Raw genomic sequence first — 19468 nt, forward strand, 5'->3', positions numbered from 1 at the left:
ATTTTGTGATGTTTTGTTTTTTAACTGTTTGGTTTTTGGTGTGCTGTTTGGTATTTTTTGCTGTTTTGTCTTTAGTGCTATTTGGTATTATGTGCTGTTTGGTCTTTTGTGGTGTTTGAATTTTGCGCTTTTTGGTATTTTGTGCTGTTTGATATACTTTATATTCCTTTCTATGCATTATTCTACACAAAAAAATGAAAAAAATTGTATAGTTTCTTGTTCTTTATTGAAGCCGCTAAATCAGGAGGAATAATGTGAGCCTTTTATTTTTACAAAATTTGATTAGAGTTTTAAATGTGCAATAGGTGACTTCCTCCTATGGTGCCATTTAAGGATGCTACAGCTCATTGTCCCTGCTTGAAAGCATCGAGTGAGGTACTTACGATCCATAAGGTTGTGGAATGCTGTTTCATATCTGTATAAAGTCTGAATAAAAAGAATGAAATTGAGAATGAAAATAAGGAATGCGTCTTACATTTGTACATACAGCAACCTCACCAGAAAGTGGAGAAAAAACCCAATGCCACCAATGGGTCTTTAACACAGCAAAGAATCCCTGATCCGGAAGGGGTTTCAGCTGTACCCTAGTTCAGCGAAAATATCCGAAACAAGTTAATTATCCAAAATTTAAAAAAAAATTATACAAAACTAACAAAGACTAGAGTTATCTAACTTTAGACCGGCAGACGGAAAAATTGCAGCGGGGTTAAACATTTTTTTAAAGATATTTCAACTCTAGTCAAGAACGTATATGTGTATATTAGTTGTACATCCATACTCTAGACAATGTAGAATAAATAAACAAACAGCAAAACGCACAGAAAAACTCGGTTTAAAGAATTCCAAGTCCGATGTTAGAATAGCCAACAGAAGATTAATTACAAACCCTGTTGACTCTTCATTGCACACTTTTTTGTTTCTGTTTGTTGAGGTTGACAAACAAGTCCCAAACTGAGCATGCAGTACTAAAAAATGGTCTAACAGCGCTGAGAAGCATACAGTACGTTTGTTCCTTTGGACGAAGGCTTTAGTTGGATTTGCCTTTTAACATGTTTAACTATGCTTTCTATGTGTGTGATACTATTAATGGTTACATTTATTGTTACACCTAGATATTTTGCTGATTCAAACATTTCGAAATTATGCCGAAGGTTGTTAACACTTGTGGGATGTAGGTTGCGCTTGTTGGTCACTCGTACAACTTTGGTTGGTATTTCCTGGAATAAAATTCCATTTGCCAATCAGATTCCACTGACAAATGTCAAGCAAGATAATGTCAATGGGTTCATCGATAAATTTGTTCTTTATAGCCAAGTCCTGTTTTGTAAGGATCAGTTAACTTGTGACTAGCATGAACGGTTCGGGTTTCTAAATCCGTTCAGCTTCTTTTAGGATGCTGCGGGTTTCAATAAATTTTGCAATACTACTACATAATAGGTACAAGTCAAATCGACACCTGGTCAATTGATCTGCAACATAGAAAAAGTCAAATCGGCACCTGGTAAAATCGGCATCTACTATGTAATTGTCATGCCTTTGGCCCTCTTATGGGTGTAATTTGTGCTTTAATAAAGTTATTTTAGATTTATCTTTAAAGACGTTTCGTCACCTTATATTAATTCTGACCGTTTTTCTTTCTTTTTATTTGAGAAAAGTTTTTCTTTTATAATATAAATGTTTTTTTTTCAAAACTTACAATTTCGTACATTGTTAAAAACTCAGCACATGGAATGAGGCAGTAAGAATACACAATAAACAATTATCGGTTTGCTTTCAGTTTCAATTTTTTTTCAATACTAAATTCAAAAATTGTTTTGATTGGTTATGAATTAAAAGTCTTTAAAAACTTATGAATTGTTTACAACCCGTGAAAACTGCACCGTACGGCAGGAAATGACTGCAACCAACAAAAAAAAAGCCCGGGAACTTTAAAAAAAAAAAAAAAAAAAAAAAAAGATTATTTAGCCATCAGTTATGGGAGCCGGTCTATTAAAGTCGTAAAATTAGCACCTACTCTTGATTTGTCATTCCATATTTCTTTTTGGTGAGCAAAAGAGAAGCGAAAGGAACGTAAATAATCGATTTCGCAGTTGTTCCATCACGTAACGTCATTGACGTTCTTTGTTACGTCAGCTTATCTCGCCTTAGATACGTTAGAAACGGTCTTCTTCTCTTCGATTGAACAGACGTTTTTTTCCCGTTCCGTGCTACTTTAGTAAATATTTTTGGTGTATATTCATCCTAGGCGATAGAATCTTCTACATGTAAGTTAATATTTTTATATTTTTCACGTTATTTTAATTTTTATGTTTTAGGTTTTGCACAGGTTGGAAAATGTTGATAGTTATAATCACATTTTCATTAATTATTCTTCCCGTTAAAATTTCAGATTTCTACTGGCTTTTATACGAGGGAGACAAGTTTTTGAATGTCAGACTCACATGCAGACCAATGAAAAAATGATAAAATTAAGGACAATGACCTGAATTTACATGCACATCAAAAATGTTGAAGACAATTTTCAAATTCTACGTATGGGCCATAGACCTTTTTTTAAAGACTGTACGTCAACATAAAAAAAAATACTTCATGCTTCACGTTGTTTTAAGAGATAATTACTTTCAATTTACAATAATTTGACAGTAATGACAGCATATTCAATATATTGAATTAAATAACAAATAGTTCAGAGGGTGATCTAGCGGGCACGGGACGTTTGCGCTTTTTTACCTGTAAAACGATAGGACATTTGCGCTTCAAATACTATGGACATTTGCGCTTTATGTTTTGATTCACCTGTATTAAATTGATTGGACATTTGCGCTTTTTACCTTTGTATAAGTGAACTTGGATGTTCCAAATTTGCAGACTATCTGCAAAAATTATGTGACAATTGAATCACGATTTACTTGACTCATCCTGCTATGTTTATCTTGTTGAAGAGTATCATTGAACAACACTCAGTGAATTACATTTAGATTCATTATATTGATGATCAGGCATTCTAGTCAAGAACTGAGAAAGAAAAACTTAATTTTTGTATTTGAAATGTGGACAAAATACCAGTCAGAATAGATCACAAGAGCTACTTATTTTGACTCTTTAGGCTTCAGATATTAAGCGAAACATGAACTGTGATGACTGTTCGTGTTTTATGTGTTTTAAAATGTTAACTTTTAGCTGTATATAAACTTTTAAACATTTAAAAAAATATGACTTGTCGGTCCCAAGCCAGTATAAAAGAGGAAGGAAGTCATAAAAACAAATATTGCAAAAGCGCAAATGTCCTATGTAAAAAGCACAAATGTACATTTTTAAAAAGCGCAAATGTCCTATGATTTGAAGCGCAAGTGTCCAAAATTAAAAGCGCAAATGTCCTATGAAAAAGCGCAAACGTCCCGCGCCGGATCTAGCAGATGGATATTCCTAGAACAAATATTGTCAACCTTGGCTTCGCCTCGGATGACAATATTTTCTCGGAGTTATAAGCTGCTCTATCATCCTCTCAGGTATGTGTTATCTATATGATACACGTAAGAACATGAAATACATGCATTTAATGGTTATTTTTTAGAATGTTTAGCGCTATGAACATGATTACGCTATGGAAGAATTTTGTCACAGGACAGACCACACAAGGGGTAGACAACACACCACAACAGGTCCCAGGATATTTGGACACATTGATAGATGTAAGCATGAACACAATGGAGTTTATACCCGAGTACACAAGATACTATTTTGAAAAACTATCCGATACCACCAGCAAAGCCAATGAATATTCGTCGGAGTATGTAAAGAGTTACTGGAACTCAGCCATTGCCTACAATAGTCTGCTAACCAACATGACAAAAGATTACGTAGAAGATATGGTTAATCCTGTACTACAACAGACAACCGACATAGCAGAATATGCATATAACAACGCAGTTCAGCCAGCTATTGAATGTACTATTGACTCTGCTGTAGCCTTCATTTCATTCTCGGAATATGTAAGCAACGCTTTTTAACAATTTCAATTTATATATATACTATGTCTTCCGTTAAAAAAAAAGATTTGAACTTTAGGGAGCTACCATTTGATTTTTATGGGGGGGGGGGGGGGGGGGGGGGGGCTAGGATGAAATTTGAAAAAAATAGGCAGGACAGGAGTTTTGAGTTAAAAAAAAGCAGGATGAGCAATTTGGTTAAAAAAAAAGCCAGGATGACAATTTGTGTAAAAAAAGTCAGGATAAACTAGTAAAAAAAAAGGCAGGACCGAATAGAGTAAAAAATAAAAAGGCAGGACAGAGATTACAACTAAAAAAAAAAGCAGGACAAAATTTTTCATCCTAGCCCCCCCCATAAAAATCAAATGGTAGCTCCCTTATATCAATCACTGTTTTGATTTCATTGAGTTAACACTTGTATGCTTTTTATTTTTTTAATTTCTTCTTGTGTTGTTGAATTTGTTACTATTAGTTCTCATTCTCTAAGTACTTATTCTTATTTATTATTTAACCTTTGTCTGTATTGTTCTATCTAACTTCTTTCTTTCTTTCTCTCTTTTTCTTTCTCTCCACTGCCTTCTGTCTCATACTTTCCCGTACACAGTACCTAGCTGATTTCAGTAAGATACAGTTATTGTGTATATTGCTTCTCTTCTTCCTGTTCTTTGGGATGCAAAGGAATACCATGCAGACAAGAAAGCATAAGAAAGGTGCGTCAGTAAACTATTCATTTTTCTTCCCAACTTTCTGTATCCTGGAATTAAGGAGTAAAACATGCCACAGTATGTCTAAACATATGCCGGTCCGTCACTGATGCAGTGTTCTCTAACTTTCTCCAATAACCACTGCATATCTAGTTGAGGATATGAAGGCGAAAGTAGCCAAAACGATTTTGAAAGAGGTATTTTTACAAATACATTCCACAATTGCACAACAAATCACATTGTTATACAATAAAAACCATCGAGTTCATTTTAAGGAGGTTAAAGGTTTTTTTTTATAAGTACTATTGTGGGGGGATAGTAATCCACAGCACTACATGAAATAAAAAATGATAAAATACAATTCTGGCTTCATGTTTTTATCATTTATGTTTTTTTGGTAAAGGTCTAGATTTTAAAAATCAAGGCACATTTCACGTCATTAAGCCCTTGAACTTGATGAAAGACAATGTATTCCATTTTAGTTATAAATCTTCTATTTCAGATATGAAAGTTTACAGAAGTCTTTTGAATCAGTCCATCTGGATAAAGGACACAACATCAGATGAAATGGAAGGTGTGTGTGATCTATAATTCTTAATAATGTTAATACTAGTTTGGGGATTTTTTTGTTATAGCAAACAGGGTTATTATCCATATACATCCATTCTCCTTTGTTTGCTTTTACTGCTTTTTCATTCATAAGAAATCTTTTTTTTTGCAATGTCAAAACCATTCATTCGTATGTTGTGTGAATAGTTAAAAATATCGTCCTTTGATTTTCATTGTCTTACAAATACAGTCCCTTATTGTATGGACAATGTATAACTTACATTTTTTTTCATACACCTCCCAAACTTCTCTTTATATTTTATGCATGAAATATATAGTAGGGGGGAAGGAAAAAATAGGGGGTAAAAAAATAGGGGAGGGGGGGTTAAAATACATTGAAATATAATTTGGGGCATGAATTTTTCGGTAAAGTAGTGATTTGGACCAGTTTGAAAAGGTAAAAAAAGAGTTAGTATTTCTGCAGCTGTCGAACTGAATTACAGACGCCCTTAACATAAAATTGTCCATATTTTGAGTAAGAACCAATAGAAATAAAATCTTGACATAATTTGTCCGAAAAGTGCCGGACTACACAGTAAAAATTTGTGTTTTGTTATCAAAAAAGAAATGTATTACGAAATCCTATACAAATTGTGAATTAGGGTTTATATATATACATCCTAATACTTGTTGTTTTTCCCAGTTTACAGTTTCTGAGTTCCTAATTGTACAATTTTATATGCCTGGTGTGTTTTTTTAATTAATTAATAAATTAATTAATTTTTATTTTTAAAAGAGGTCACCAGACGCCTTAAAAGAAACAAAAGAAGTAGAATTCCAAAGACAATTTCTCGCATAGAAAATCTATACAAAATTTTGGACAACAGTTTCGACAAGCGCACTAGACTGCTAGACGAGATAGACTACTGGTGCCCAGTAATCATGGCCCAGGAAACCAAGTTGAGGATGGCAAATAGAGCAAGGGAAAACACTGGTGAAAACGGCAGCATTGGGCAAATCAGAGATCTTGGCAGCCATGTTGGTTTGTATTTTTTTTTTCTAAAAAGAATTTTAACAAATATCATACAAAGAATGAAATATTTTACACATAAAAAATAATTGCTGAGAAAAACAGATAATTGCATCTCTGTCGAAAAAAAAGCGAAATGTCAAAATGAGGGGATAAACATACAAAACTACACAGACAACTAATATGAACCGCGCGAGGAGTGTTCTCACTTTTTATGGCTATTTCTATCAGGTTAAAGGAAGGCAGAAATGTAGATAAGAAATCAATCGAAAATAATTGACACTGCACAATCTTTTTCAGATCTTTGTAAGTCTTATTTTAAAATAATTTTAAAAAATTTAGATGGCATGAACTATATATATTTAAAGTCGAATACAATTTTTGTTTTCAGATCTGAATTTACTGAGAATCAAAGAGAATCTGGATGAAATGTCCGCTGGTGTTAAAAGGGAAATGAGCATCACAGCCAACCTGTACGAGGAATAAGGTACCTTTTACTTATAAGCAAATGGGCACAGGACATTTGCGCTTTTTTACCTGTAAAACGATAGGACATTTGCGCTTCAAATACTATGGACATTTGCGCTTTAAATTTTGAATTTACTTACTTACTTATCCTCTTCATCCCAAGTGGGACATAAGGCCACAACAAACTGCCTCCACTTCTCTCTGTCCTTAGCCATGTACCGGGCTTGGCCCCAGGTGTAGCCCATTGCTTCTAATTCTGCTGTTACAGTTCTTCGCCAGGTGATTCTAGGCCTCCCTGGTTTCCTTTTTCCTGGTGGTGTCCAATATAGAGCTGTTTTAAGTGTGCAGTGTTGTGGCATTCTCAGTACATGACCTAACCATCTAAATCTTCGTTGTTTAATTTCTTCTGTTATGCTCTTATCATTGCATTTCTTCAAAAGGCTCTTGTTGCTGATCTTATTTGGCCAGAATATTTTGTTGATTTTTCTGAGACAGCTAGTATGGAAAGCATCTACTTTTTGAAGGTCACTCACTATAACACGCCAAGTTTCCGAACCATACAGTAGGACAAATTTACATTGCTGTTGTAAATTCGCAGTTTGGTCCTTAAACCGTACTGGTTAGACTTCCAGATTGTATGAAGTCTAGCAAATGTTGCGCGTGCCTTAGATAGTCTTGCCTTTATATCCTTCCCTGTTCCATTATCTTTGCTTATGATGCTTCCAAGGTAGGTGAAATCGTCAACACTATCCACTGGCAGATCATTGATTGTTATTGGTGTTGTATTTCTAGTGTTTATTGACATTACCTTGGTCTTCCTGGCATTGACATTCAGACCAGTTTGCTTTGCATAGTTGGTAAGTATGTTGGTCTTCTCTTGGAGGTGTTCACTTGTTGTTGATACTATGGCAATGTCATCAGCAAAATCAAGGTCTTCTAGCTGGTTAAACATGGTCCACTGGATACCACTTTTCTTGTCTGATGTTGTATTTCTTTGTATCCAGTCAATGGCCAATAAAAATAGGATTGGTGACATAATACATCCTTGTCTTACACTAGTCCGAGATTACTCTGACGTCCAACGTCTGTTTTGCCAGACCACGACCCCAGCTTGTCTGGCAAAACAGCCGTTGGACGTCAGAGTAATCTCGGACTAGTCTTACACCAGATTTTACTTCAAATGAGTCTGAGATAGATCTATCAAGGATGACACTGCATTCAAAGATGTTGTAGAAGGCTTTTATTAGCATCAATATCTTAGGTGGAATTCCATATGCTCTTACAATTTTCCAAAGAGTTTCTCTATGGATACTGTCAAAGGCCTTTTTGAAGTCAATGAAATTAATGAAAAGTGGTGTGTTCCATTCAATGCATTGCTCGATGATGTTCCTCAGAGTGAAAATTTGGTCAATGCATCATCTGCCTCTTCTAAAGCCTGCTTGTTCTTCTCTAAGCTTTTCATCCACAATTTTATAAATTCTTTTTAGAAGAATTTTGCAAAAGACATTTAAAGTAATGTAATCCCTCTCCAGTTGTCACAGTTGCGTAGATTGCCTTTCTTTGGTAATTTCACAATCAGGCCTTTGCTCCAGTCTGATGGAATGTCCCCTTCTTCCCAGATGACAAGGGAAAGATTGTGGAGTACTTTGGATGATGTTTCTAAGTCTGCCTTTAACATCTCTGCGTGAATGGAATCAATGCCCGGTGCATTCCCCGTCTTCAATGATTTAAAGGCATTTCTTACTTCATCTATAGTTGGTGGTTCTGAGTTGATGTTTAAATCGTCTTCTGATGGTTCAGGGGTAGCTATGAAATCAGGCTCAGGGAAGTTTAATACCTCTTTGAAATGTTGGACCCACCTTTCTGCTTGTTCCCTTTCTGTTTTCAATGCTTTTCCATTTTTGTCGTTTACATGTGCTGTCTGTGCATTTGATGTTCCACAGAGTTGTTTGGTGGTTTTGTAAACTGTACTTAACTCTCCAAGAATGGCTGCCTTTTCTGCTTCTTTTGCAAGGTCCTCCAAGTATTGTCTTTTATCTTTTCTCGCACTTCTTTTTACATCTTTGTCCTTTGCTCTGTATGTTACTTGCAGTTAATCTTGTAACCTTTTGGATTTTGCATTTACTGATTTTAAATTTTGAATTACCTGCATTCAATTGACCGGACATTTGCGCTTTTTATCTATCGTTGTCACCTGTAATTTTAAGGAAAAGTAATATTACGTAGATGAATATAACTAATATTTTTCATTACTATGACAAATGGTGCAGAATCCTTCCATGCCCACTTTAATGAACAGTTCTACTCACTCATTCCGCATATATTTTTTTCTTTTTGAAGAGTATCATTTATCAACAGTCGGTTAATTACATTACGATTTGTTATATTGTGATAAACAGGCACCCCAGAATTGAGAAACATGATTATTTATTTGAAATATGGGAGAAATACCAGTTAGAACAGGTAACAAGAGCTATTTTTTTTCGGTCCTTGGGCTTCAGATATCAAGCGAAAACTGAACTGTGATGACTGTACGTGTTAACATGTCTTGAGAATGTTTTCTTTAACTAGTTTTAGCTGTATATAAACTTTTTAACATATACCAATGTGCTAAGAAATGTGCTATGCAATGATTTTTAAACTTTTAACTCTGCGAGGTCAAACCTGCCGGTCCCAAGCCCGGATAAAAGAGGTGGTCCTCCTTTATCCTAAAACCAAATATTGCAAAAGCGCAAATGTCCTATGTAAAAAGCGCAAATGTCCATTTTTAAAAAGCGCAAATGTCCTATGATTTAAAGCGCAAGTGTCCAAAAATAAAAGCGCAAATGTCATATGAAAAAGCGCAAACGTCCCTCGCCGAAGCAAATATACTAGTATTTTTTTGGGGCCCTTTATGGCTTGCTGTTCGGTGTGATCCAAGGCTCCGTGTTGAAGACCATACCTTGACCTATGTTTACTTTTATAAATTGTGACTTGGATGGAGAGTTGTCTCATTGGCACTTATACTACATCTACCTATATCTATGTTCAGATTCAGAGTGTGATAACCTATCATATAAGCCTTCCTTGGTAAAGGCAGTAAGTGTTAAACACATCTTTTGTTGGCTTGTCCTCAGTTTTTGTGTTTTTGTTCTGTTTGTCGTTATTCCGTTATTGTAGAGTGAATAGTCTTCTCTATATTCTATTCTATTGTAGATTCTTTATATTAATATGATCTTTAATGTATAATTAAATATTTTTTTTATTCTTTCGCCTCGCAGGCAAAATGATAGAATTAGAATCCATTTTAAAATATATTCATAGCTACATTATTTTTATGGTATCAAAACAGGAATTTACTCCTTAGATATTAGAAATCAGACAAACACGAAAATTCGGAAGAGTCACAACTTTTATAATTTTACTGATAAAGATGGTTCAAAGTCTAAAACCAAGACTGGGACAGTGGTAAAATGAAAAAAATAAATAAAAAATACACCGTGATTCAAATGACATCCTTTATTTTTTGTGAATACACAACATGTATTTTATCTTTTTCAGATGCACCAGCCAAAGAAGACATGTACGTGATAAGAAACGATTAATGATGATCATAAACTTTTGTTCTAAATAAATTTATTGTTATTTCGTTATATTTATGTATTATTTACTAGAATATTATTTGGCCATTTCATGAAAATCAGTTATAGGGATCAAAATGGCGCCGGATATATAAATGAATATGAAATCTTTTCAATTACCCTCTAACTACTCAATAGATATAGGAAGATGTGGTGTGAGTGCCAATGAGACAACTCTCCATACAAATAACAATTTAAAAAGTAAACCATTAGAGGTTAAAGTACGGCCTTCAACACGGAGCATTGGCTCACACCGAACAACAAGCTATAAAGGGCCCCAAAATTACTAGTGTAAAACCATTCAAACGGGAAAACCAACGGTCTAATCTATATAAACAAAACGAGAAACGAGAAACACGTACATAAACAAACGACAACTACTGTACATCAGATTCCTGACTTAGGACAGGTGCAAACATTTGCAGCGGGATTAAACGTTTTAATGGATCCAAACCTTCTCCCTTTTTCTGAAATAGCATAACATCACAACAAAGAAAAACATACGATAAAATATCAATTGGCAGACTTAACTCAATCAAAAAACCTATGATTAAACAATGAACGAATAAATTTGATCTGCGATATCTGAATACAAATGCACAGTTAATTAAATATTAGAGACAAACATTCATGACCAAAAAGCTATAACAAACAAATTCAAACACAGGACATGACTGAGAAATATTTAACCAATCAATGTTCACTTTAGAAAAAAAACGTTTTTTTTATAATCTTGAAGTTTATACAAATGTTGTAAGAATAAGTGAAAAATTGAAGATATTACAAATAATCAAAGCTGGTGTACAGACAAGATCCATATAAATAAAAAAATAACAAAAAAGCATTATAAACAGTATCAACAGGTCGAATTAACAAGAAAATACGACTTGAGAGTACTCGCAGTTACTGACAGCTAGTTAAAAGCCAAAACCAATTAATAATAAAAAATCATGCATCAGACTAAAATCGACTAAAACACATCACAGGGATTTAGTATTTTAACGTCATTAATAGTCAAAGAAGACATGACTTATGCAATGCCAAAAATAAATGTATCGACAGGTAGTAGTATAGTGAAGAGCGACTTCTATAGAAATAAAAGTTAACGTGTCTGTGTCTCTATACATCTCGCCTCAAAAGATGAAATTTAGTTATGTTTTAATTTGCTAATGACAATATCAATATTAGTGCCAATGTGAACTATATTCAGAGATCTTATTACAATATTGGTACGATAACCCTTACTTATAAGTTTGTTTAAAGGTTCGATGAGTTTACAAGGATCACATAGTGATTTCCTCGCTTTAAGACTGTTTATCATTTTCTTGTAAAAATGAATATTTCGTCTACAAAAAGTGTTCGTCCTACCGACCAGAAAATCAAATGGCCATCCCCTTTTAAACATGTTTTCAAATACAACGGAGATGTACTATTTTATCTTCTTCAAAATATAATCAACGGCTTTTTTTATATAATGAGAAGCAAATTTTGGGACCTAAGGGGACGATATTTCATAAGACAATATTTTGCTTTTCATAAAAACCAATTAACTGGCTTCATGGTGCAATCCAACAGAGTAAAACTAGGCATGATTTATACTACAACGGGTAACTGAAACAAAATGGCAAACAACAACCAAAAACAAAATACTGCAATACAGTCTCCTAGCACGGAAACAGCAGAACTAGAATATGACAGGGTTATAAATGTGTGTGAGCTGAGTCAGTTGTGGTACAGTATTTTGTAAAAACAAATGTAGAATAAAGTACCGATCTAAGAAAGCTTGCAGTTACTAAAAGCTAATTCAAACCAAATTCAAACTTGTAAAAAAAACAGACACTGATACATCTCATCAAATTTAGCGTAAAGAAGGTATAAGTATATTCGTAAAATCCTTTACCCTGCAGTTTGCGTTCACTAAGATACTGTATTAGTTATTTTGCTGTGTCTTCTAATTGCTCCACAAAACCTTTTTTTTTGTGCTGTTTTTGTGCGTTGTCCCATACATATATAGTCGCCTATAAAAGTCCCCAAAATGACAAATGTTCAACAATTCAAACCAGAAAACTAACGTCTAGTATCTCATATTTTTTTTACTGTGCTTATTCCCTCGTTGTTTGTTCTGTTCAAACGTGATACACACTGTTTGTTGGCGTTATTTTGTTGACCAAGATATACAGAAAGTCAGCATGAGACGACCAAAAAAGAATGACAAATTTACATATACTCCATTGTCCTGAAATAAAATCCCTATTTGATTTTTTTGTGTAAATAATAATATGTTTGATCGTACACGTAAGTTTGCTATAAAAGATTAAAGATTTCCGCTATTTCAACATTTCCGAATGTTGACTATTTCGTGAATTGTTAAAAGTTCTTCCATAGTCGCTGTAACACAATGGTAACATATCAATCCAAATTTTCATCTCTAAAATTATTAAGTATTAGTCTAAACGAATCAGTAAAATAATGACTCGTTATGCAATACCTATTAAGACATTTTACAATTTTTATGATATTGGTAACACCTCTATTCATGCAAAAATGCACTTTTATATATCTGACATGCGGTGGTAAAATTTGTGTACTTTATTTGGCCTTTTTAACTTTTTTGGATTCGAGCGTCACTGATGAAACTTTTGCAGGCGTACAGTAAACACAAAATTTAAATCCTGGTATCTATGATGAGTTTAATTATACACAATTCCATTTTAATATTCTTGTAATTGTTATAAAAAAACAAGTTTTTGAAATTTACCTGTGACGTCACTTTTGTAGCGTTGATAAAGTCGTGTGACGGACAGTTTGTGGTTCTGTTGTGCTGTTTTTGTGGGTTGATTTATGTGTTCGTTATTACGTTAGCATGTCGAAATGTACTAATTGTATTGTTTATTTTTGTATTTGTCTGTACTGAATGTTCTTGCATTTTTTTGTATTTGTCTGTACTGAATGTTCTTTCATTTTTTGTACTGTATTCCTGTCATGTAATGTTTTCATTAGTGATATATTCTACATTGCCATAAAAACGCGAGGTTTGGCTAGTCACGAAACCAGGTTCAACCCACCATCTTTTCTTAAAATGTCCTGTACCAAGTTAGGAAAATGGCAGTTGTTATCTTATAGTTCGTTCCTGTGTATGTTGCATTGTCGTTTGCTTTTTGTTGCACTTCAGTGCTTCTGTTGTTTCGTTGTTTTCCTCTTATAGTTAATGTGTTTACTTCGATTTTAGTTGGTAACCCAGATGTGTTTTCTCTCAATCGATTTATGACTTTTGAACAGCGGTATATGCTACTGTTGCCTTTATTTTGCATATTTCCGTTTTAAATTAGGGTCACACAACAACTGTTGGTAAAGAAATCGAATGAACCTTCAATTAACGAGTTGCACATGTCCTTTATTAAATACTTTGTATTTGTATGTTGTTGTTTCCGATGACAAATGGAATGTCAATAATCACAGAACTTTAAAAAAAAAAGTTTCCAGAGTCACCTAGCAAATATATGTACCCAAACGGCAATCGTGATCAGTATTAACATAAACTGATGAAGCTAGCAGATGTTATGCCCCACCTACGATAGTAGTGCGGCATTATGTTTTCTGGTCTGTGCGTCTGTTCGTCCGTTCGTCCGTCCGTCTGTCCGTCTGTTCGTTCGTCCGTCTGTCCCGCTTCAGGTTAAAGTTTTTGGTCAAGGTAGTTTTTGATGAAGTTGAAGTCCAATCAACTTGAAACTTAGTACACATGTTCCTTATGATATGATCTTTCTAATTTTAAAGCCAAATTAAACTTTTGACCCCAATTTCACGGTCCACTGAACATAGAAAATGAAAGTGCATGTTTCAGGTTAAAGTTTTTGGTCAAGGTAGTTTTTGATGAAGTTGAAGTCCAATCAACTTGAAACTTAGTACACATGTTCCTTATGATATGATCTTTCTAATTTTAAAGCCAAATTAAACTTTTGACCCCAATTTCACGGTCCACTGAACATAGAAAATGAAAGTGCATGTTTCAGGTTAAAGTTTTTGGTCAAGGTAGTTTTTGATGAAGTTGAAGTCCAATAAACTTGAAACTTAGTACACATGTTCCCTATGATATCATCTTTCTAATTTTAATGCCTAATTATATTTTTTATCCAATTTCGCGGTCCATTGAGCATGGAAAATGATAGTGCGAGTGGGGCATCCGTGTACTTTGGACACATTCTTGTTTTGTTTATATTTTTAAAGATGGGATGCATATGTAATTTACATGATTCACCAAATCTACATTTGCTACTATGTATTAACCTGGACCCGCGGAGCTGAATCGTACAAATTCTTTGTTTGTGGGGACGACACTTTTTACGCATTTTCTCAACAAAATCAATCACTGTAACACAATAGTAAAATATCAATCTAAATTTTCATCTTAGATTATTATTATTTTTTTTTAGTTTCTAAACGAATAAGTAAACTAATGACTGGTTATGCAATACCTATTTGAAATTTTCCAATATTTACGGTATTGGCTACACCTCCTTTTATGCAAAAATGCATTTTCATATATCCGACATGCGGTGGGAAAGTTATTAAACGAATTATATGCTTGTATATTTCTTTCTTTTTTGCATATTTTTTTAGGGCGTTGTAACAAACAACATTGTTGTGAATTGAAATTTCTTTTAAAGCCCATCACGTTATGGTGGTCACATCTTAAAAGTTTAAATTTAAATGTAAGTACTCGTTAGTTCAAAGGGGAAAATTTAAATGCCATCATTCATAAGAGAATTATGAAGAAATCATATCTGCACTTAACAATTTCAGTCAAGGGGAACATCCAATATTTGGTGATATAGGTTGTTTATATTCAATGGATTATCCAGAACATACCTGTCTAACAGGTTTAACATCGTCATTTTTAAAATAACTCGATCAGTTTCGAAATCGAAGGTATGTTATTTGTCTTAATACAATTTCTATATTTGATTTTTTAGACAATATATACAACGGTTTTGCGCAATATACTACAGTTGTAATCATATAGTAATCATAATAGAAAATAAATTCTTTTGTATATCAACTATGGCATAAGAATGGACACGAGAGTAACCATAAGTATATTTTATTCCGCTATTCTCTAAGTATGTCAAGAATGTTAAATAACAATACCCTATAAAATAAAAGTTAACCCCCATCCAATCCTTCATGTCTCACGTCAATTTCTTGACTCAATGTGTTCAAATGTTATCGTTAGATATCTGCGAATATCCTGTACTCAGTACTGGCATGAAAATATGGATATTGTTCTGATTGAAATTTGCTGTCATAATATTTATGAAGTTATTCAAAACTAAATTATATCTCCCTCATGTTAAGTTCTGATTCCTCGTCTGGATCTAACATACATTAGGTCCAGCGCTTCAACTTTTGTATTAGACTGTTTTTTTTTCAAGAAGTTAACCTCAGTTATCACTTAAGAGACATTTATGGTCAAAATACGCATCTTGTGCAGTAAAACAAAATATATTCATCAGGAAAGAATCGACTAGTAGTTTTACGTGTTTCTCTAACTATTTGTTTATTTCTATTTTTCCAGGGAAAATAAACATGGCGTCAGTATCAAGATCTTGGTCATTTTGCGAAAAGCACGAGTCAGAGGAAGTAAGATTCTATTGTAATGACTGCAAGAGTTTGATCTGTGATGATTGTATAGTTGGCGTTCACAAAACTCACAAATTTATGAAATCTAAAGAATATGGTAGTTCACGACGCGATCAAATTTTAAAATATCCATCGGTTGCAGGTAACACAACGATTCCAAAAATTCAGAAAATAATAACCGAGGCTTCAGAGAGTAAAAGCAAATACAGTGATACCATAATGGACGAAACTGAATCTATCAAATCAAAACGGAAGTTGATTGATACGACACTGGACGTTTTACAAAAAGAACTAGTTGATAACCTAAATAAGACCGACAAAGAGACAAGGCAGCTATATGATATTTTTATCAAGAACCAAGAATTTAAAGTAGAAAGAATACAAAAACTCGTTGAAGAAATCAAATCAAAAGGAAGTGACATACCAGACACAGATATTGCTAAATATGACGTAGCACTTGAAAATCTCATAAAACTTGATCCCCATAAAGACACAATGCCAAGCCCAAAACCTCCTCAATACACATTTGCCGAAGAAAATGTCAAGAAGGAAAAACTTCAGAAACTTATCGGCTACATCGAACATGTGGAAAGTAGTCAATATGAGGAACTTCCACATGATTTACCACCTTTAAGACATCCTGAAAAACCAAAGCCAAAAATACCTGAAGATTACAGGGGATATTTAAAGCCAAAGACTTTGCCTGTTCATGTAGCAGATTCATACGATGAAGTGAAACTAAAACAAGAGTTCAAAGTGCTAAGATCATTTGAAACGAAAAACAAAATATCGTATATTGTTCCTAAAGAACAGGGACTTGAAGCTTGGGTGATTTTGGGAGACAGTGTCACAGAGGTTGATTGCACTGAACAAAATACAGAGATTATTCCAACACCAGTAAAAACGTTAGACCAAAAACCGATATTACCGTGTACAAACAAAAACAACGAGTTATTGATTGGGTTTCAGAACAAATCGTCTATAAAACAACTACAGGTCACTCAGAAGTCAAAACGAAAATCTTACACCTTTAATACTGGAATCAACATTAGTCCTGGCAAAAGTGTACTTGCTTGCTTTTGTACGTCAGCAACAACTGACGATGAACAAATCGCATGCTTCCAAGACAAAGCATCTACCGTGAATTATATACTTCGCTGGTATTTGAAGGGAAAGCAAAAGAAACAAGAAATATATCTTACGTCTGACATTGAATTGGAAAATCCAATACAAATGTGTCAAAACTCTGATGGAGAAATTTTCATATTATGTCGACCTGAAGGAAAACAATCATGGATAATAATTCTGAATAAAAGCTATGAAAAGAAACTTAAATATCCATCGAAGACATCAGCCAAAGACATTGACTTTGTTGGATTTGGATTAATAAAGAACCATGTGACTATTTCAGATCGAGGTAACTCTGAACAACTTTTGATAGATCTTAATGGACTGGTCATCCAAAGAGACAAGCACGATGTACCACCAATATGTTGTGTTGTAGATCGATCATCAAATGTTTGGGTGGGCTTTGAAGATGGGAGAGTTAAAGTGATCAACTATCAGACAGAAAATGAGTATGCTGTGGCACATAGTGCTACGAAATTCTGATATTTAAACAATAAATCATTCCATTACTAGTAACATTCTTTGGAATAGAGCTAACAATTCGGCAGTAAATGATTTGAGGAAACATGTCATTAACATTACTGGAAAAATTTAAGCAATATTCACCATAAATACATTGTAAGACGTTCATCGCCTGTAATTTTCTGGCGATTCTTTTCAAGCTCGACATGCTATGTGTAATTCAAAATATTCAAAAATAAAATATATCCATGTTATAGAACTTGGTATACTTACAATTTGATGTGGGTGTGGAGTATGGTACTGTGATATGATATACGATAAGTTATCGATGTGGCCAAATACTGCCTAGCGGAAATTTGAAGATGCTATAAATGTACTTCAAGGTTCAACACTTTAATTCATATAATTCATTAGACCTGGTGAATGATATTGCTATTTCCCAGTTGCATGTTCCCCCTTACGAAAAGGACATGTTTTTTTTTGGATAAAATTTCAATCCTAAACAAAATAATAGTCATTTGAAAACTGCATGTGGGGGTTAAACTTGGACATGAAAGAAAGTTGTGTTTTTAAAAATATTTTTACTCGCAATGTTCATCCTTATACCAGGTTATCAAGTAAACTAGCAAACATACAGAACTCAAAGGAAAATTCAAAACGGATAGTTTTTTATTAAATGGCAAAATCAAAAGTTCAAAAACACCAAATATAATAGCCTCTAAACAAAAAGGTTAGAAGCATACATTTTATGTTGGATGCTATTATACCCAAAATCATTACTCAAACATGCGGTCAATGGGATATTAATTATGTCCATTGAGACGATAAAGATATCTGTTGGTTTCAAGGTCACTTGGTCAAAATTAAAAGTCAATGATGGAAATAAATTGAGACAAAGCTTTGGTTTGTAGATATATTTTGAGGCATATAGAATAAAATTCATAACAGTGTAGCTATGGCCATTCATTGACTGGGGAAAATTAGGTGAACGTTCGTCTGTAATGCCCACTGCTCACGACGTACTTATCATAGAAATTTAATCTGTGAGGTCACCAAAGGTTCTAAACGCCTAAATAAAATAATTAAAAATACTAATCAGGAATAACCTTTGTAATTTGAAAATAAATAAAAATGGCCTTCAACACGGAGTCTTGGCTCACACCGAACAGCAAGCTATAAAAGTTGAATACTTAAAATTCTTTACTTGATTTTTTGTTATGGTTTGACCATCAATTTTTCTAATATGATATCGCACGTTCTTTCAGATTATTTTTTTTACTTAATTGGCTTTAAAAGTTACAATGCATGATGTCGTCTGTTTATGTAGTTCATATGTGTTTTTCGTTTCTCGTTGGTTTTCCCGTTTGAATGGTTTTACACTAGTAGTTTTGGGGCCCTCTATAACTTGCTGTTCGGTGTGAGCCAAGGCTCCGTGTTGCAGGTCGTACCTTGACCTATAATGGTTTACTTTTATGAATTATTACTTGGGAGGAGAGTTGTCTCAATGGCCCTCATACCACATCTTCCTATATACATCACAAGAATATAAGTTTTGTAAGAAACGTGAGAAATTGTGTTGGACTTGAAAATAAGGCAAAGTGACAAATATCTGAAAGAATGAATCGTTTTATGGTATTAAACAAAGAAATCAAATGATTTTTTAATTATCCAGAACTCTTCACAAACAAAACCCACATGTATACGCATTGAATAAATAGTAGGCCATTCTTAAATGATCACACCGTAGAAGTAGTTGTGCTCTTAATCAATGAGATATTTTGTGAATTAACCCCATCAACTTAATAGTTTTTTTTACAATGGATAAACCTATTTTTTTTTATTATTATTAAATAATATCATCTCTGAACATTATTATTCTTA

The 19468-nt window shown here is 33.7% G+C and overlaps 3 protein-coding genes across 3 annotated transcripts; 2 read left to right on the plus strand and 1 right to left on the minus strand.

The window, feature by feature from the left end:
• Positions 1–2134: 2134 nt before the first annotated feature.
• Positions 2135–10372, plus strand: LOC139511617 (uncharacterized). The gene is made up of 7 exons (XM_071298529.1): positions 2135–2264; positions 3575–3992; positions 4594–4699; positions 5196–5267; positions 6039–6284; positions 6664–6759; positions 10281–10372. The coding sequence occupies exons 2-6, from the start codon at positions 3576–3578 to the stop codon at positions 6756–6758; spliced, it is 936 nt and encodes a 311-aa protein (XP_071154630.1). The 5' UTR covers positions 2135–2264; position 3575; the 3' UTR covers position 6759; positions 10281–10372.
• Positions 7273–7776, minus strand: LOC139510748 (uncharacterized). Its single transcript, XM_071297275.1, has one exon. The coding sequence runs from the start codon at positions 7774–7776 to the stop codon at positions 7273–7275; it is 504 nt and encodes a 167-aa protein (XP_071153376.1).
• Positions 10373–15154: 4782 nt separating the features above from the next.
• Positions 15155–17841, plus strand: LOC139511618 (uncharacterized). Its single transcript, XM_071298530.1, has 2 exons — positions 15155–15286; positions 15933–17841. The coding sequence occupies exon 2, from the start codon at positions 15944–15946 to the stop codon at positions 17606–17608; it is 1665 nt and encodes a 554-aa protein (XP_071154631.1). The 5' UTR covers positions 15155–15286; positions 15933–15943; the 3' UTR covers positions 17609–17841.
• The last annotated feature ends 1627 nt before the right edge of the window (positions 17842–19468 follow it).

This window comes from Mytilus edulis, chromosome 2 (genome assembly GCF_963676685.1).
Source record: "Mytilus edulis chromosome 2, xbMytEdul2.2, whole genome shotgun sequence".
NCBI lineage: Eukaryota > Metazoa > Mollusca > Bivalvia > Mytilida > Mytilidae > Mytilus > Mytilus edulis.

What these genes read in the sequence shown, in the direction of transcription:
- LOC139511617 (XM_071298529.1), top strand. Translation starts at nt 3,576, where the DNA reads ATGTTTAGCGCTATGAACATGATTACGCTATGGAAGAATTTTGTCACA. An exon ending in TCATTTCATTCTCGGAATAT is followed by an intron (nt 3,993 to 4,593) that starts GTAAGCAACGCT and finishes TCCCGTACACAG; the next exon opens with TACCTAGCTGATTTCAGTAA. An exon ending in AGATCTTGGCAGCCATGTTG is followed by an intron (nt 6,285 to 6,663) that starts GTTTGTATTTTT and finishes TTTTGTTTTCAG; the next exon opens with ATCTGAATTTACTGAGAATC.
- LOC139510748 (XM_071297275.1), bottom strand. Translation starts at nt 7,776, where the DNA reads ATGTCACCAATCCTATTTTTATTGGCCATTGACTGGATACAAAGAAAT.
- LOC139511618 (XM_071298530.1), top strand. Translation starts at nt 15,944, where the DNA reads ATGGCGTCAGTATCAAGATCTTGGTCATTTTGCGAAAAGCACGAGTCA.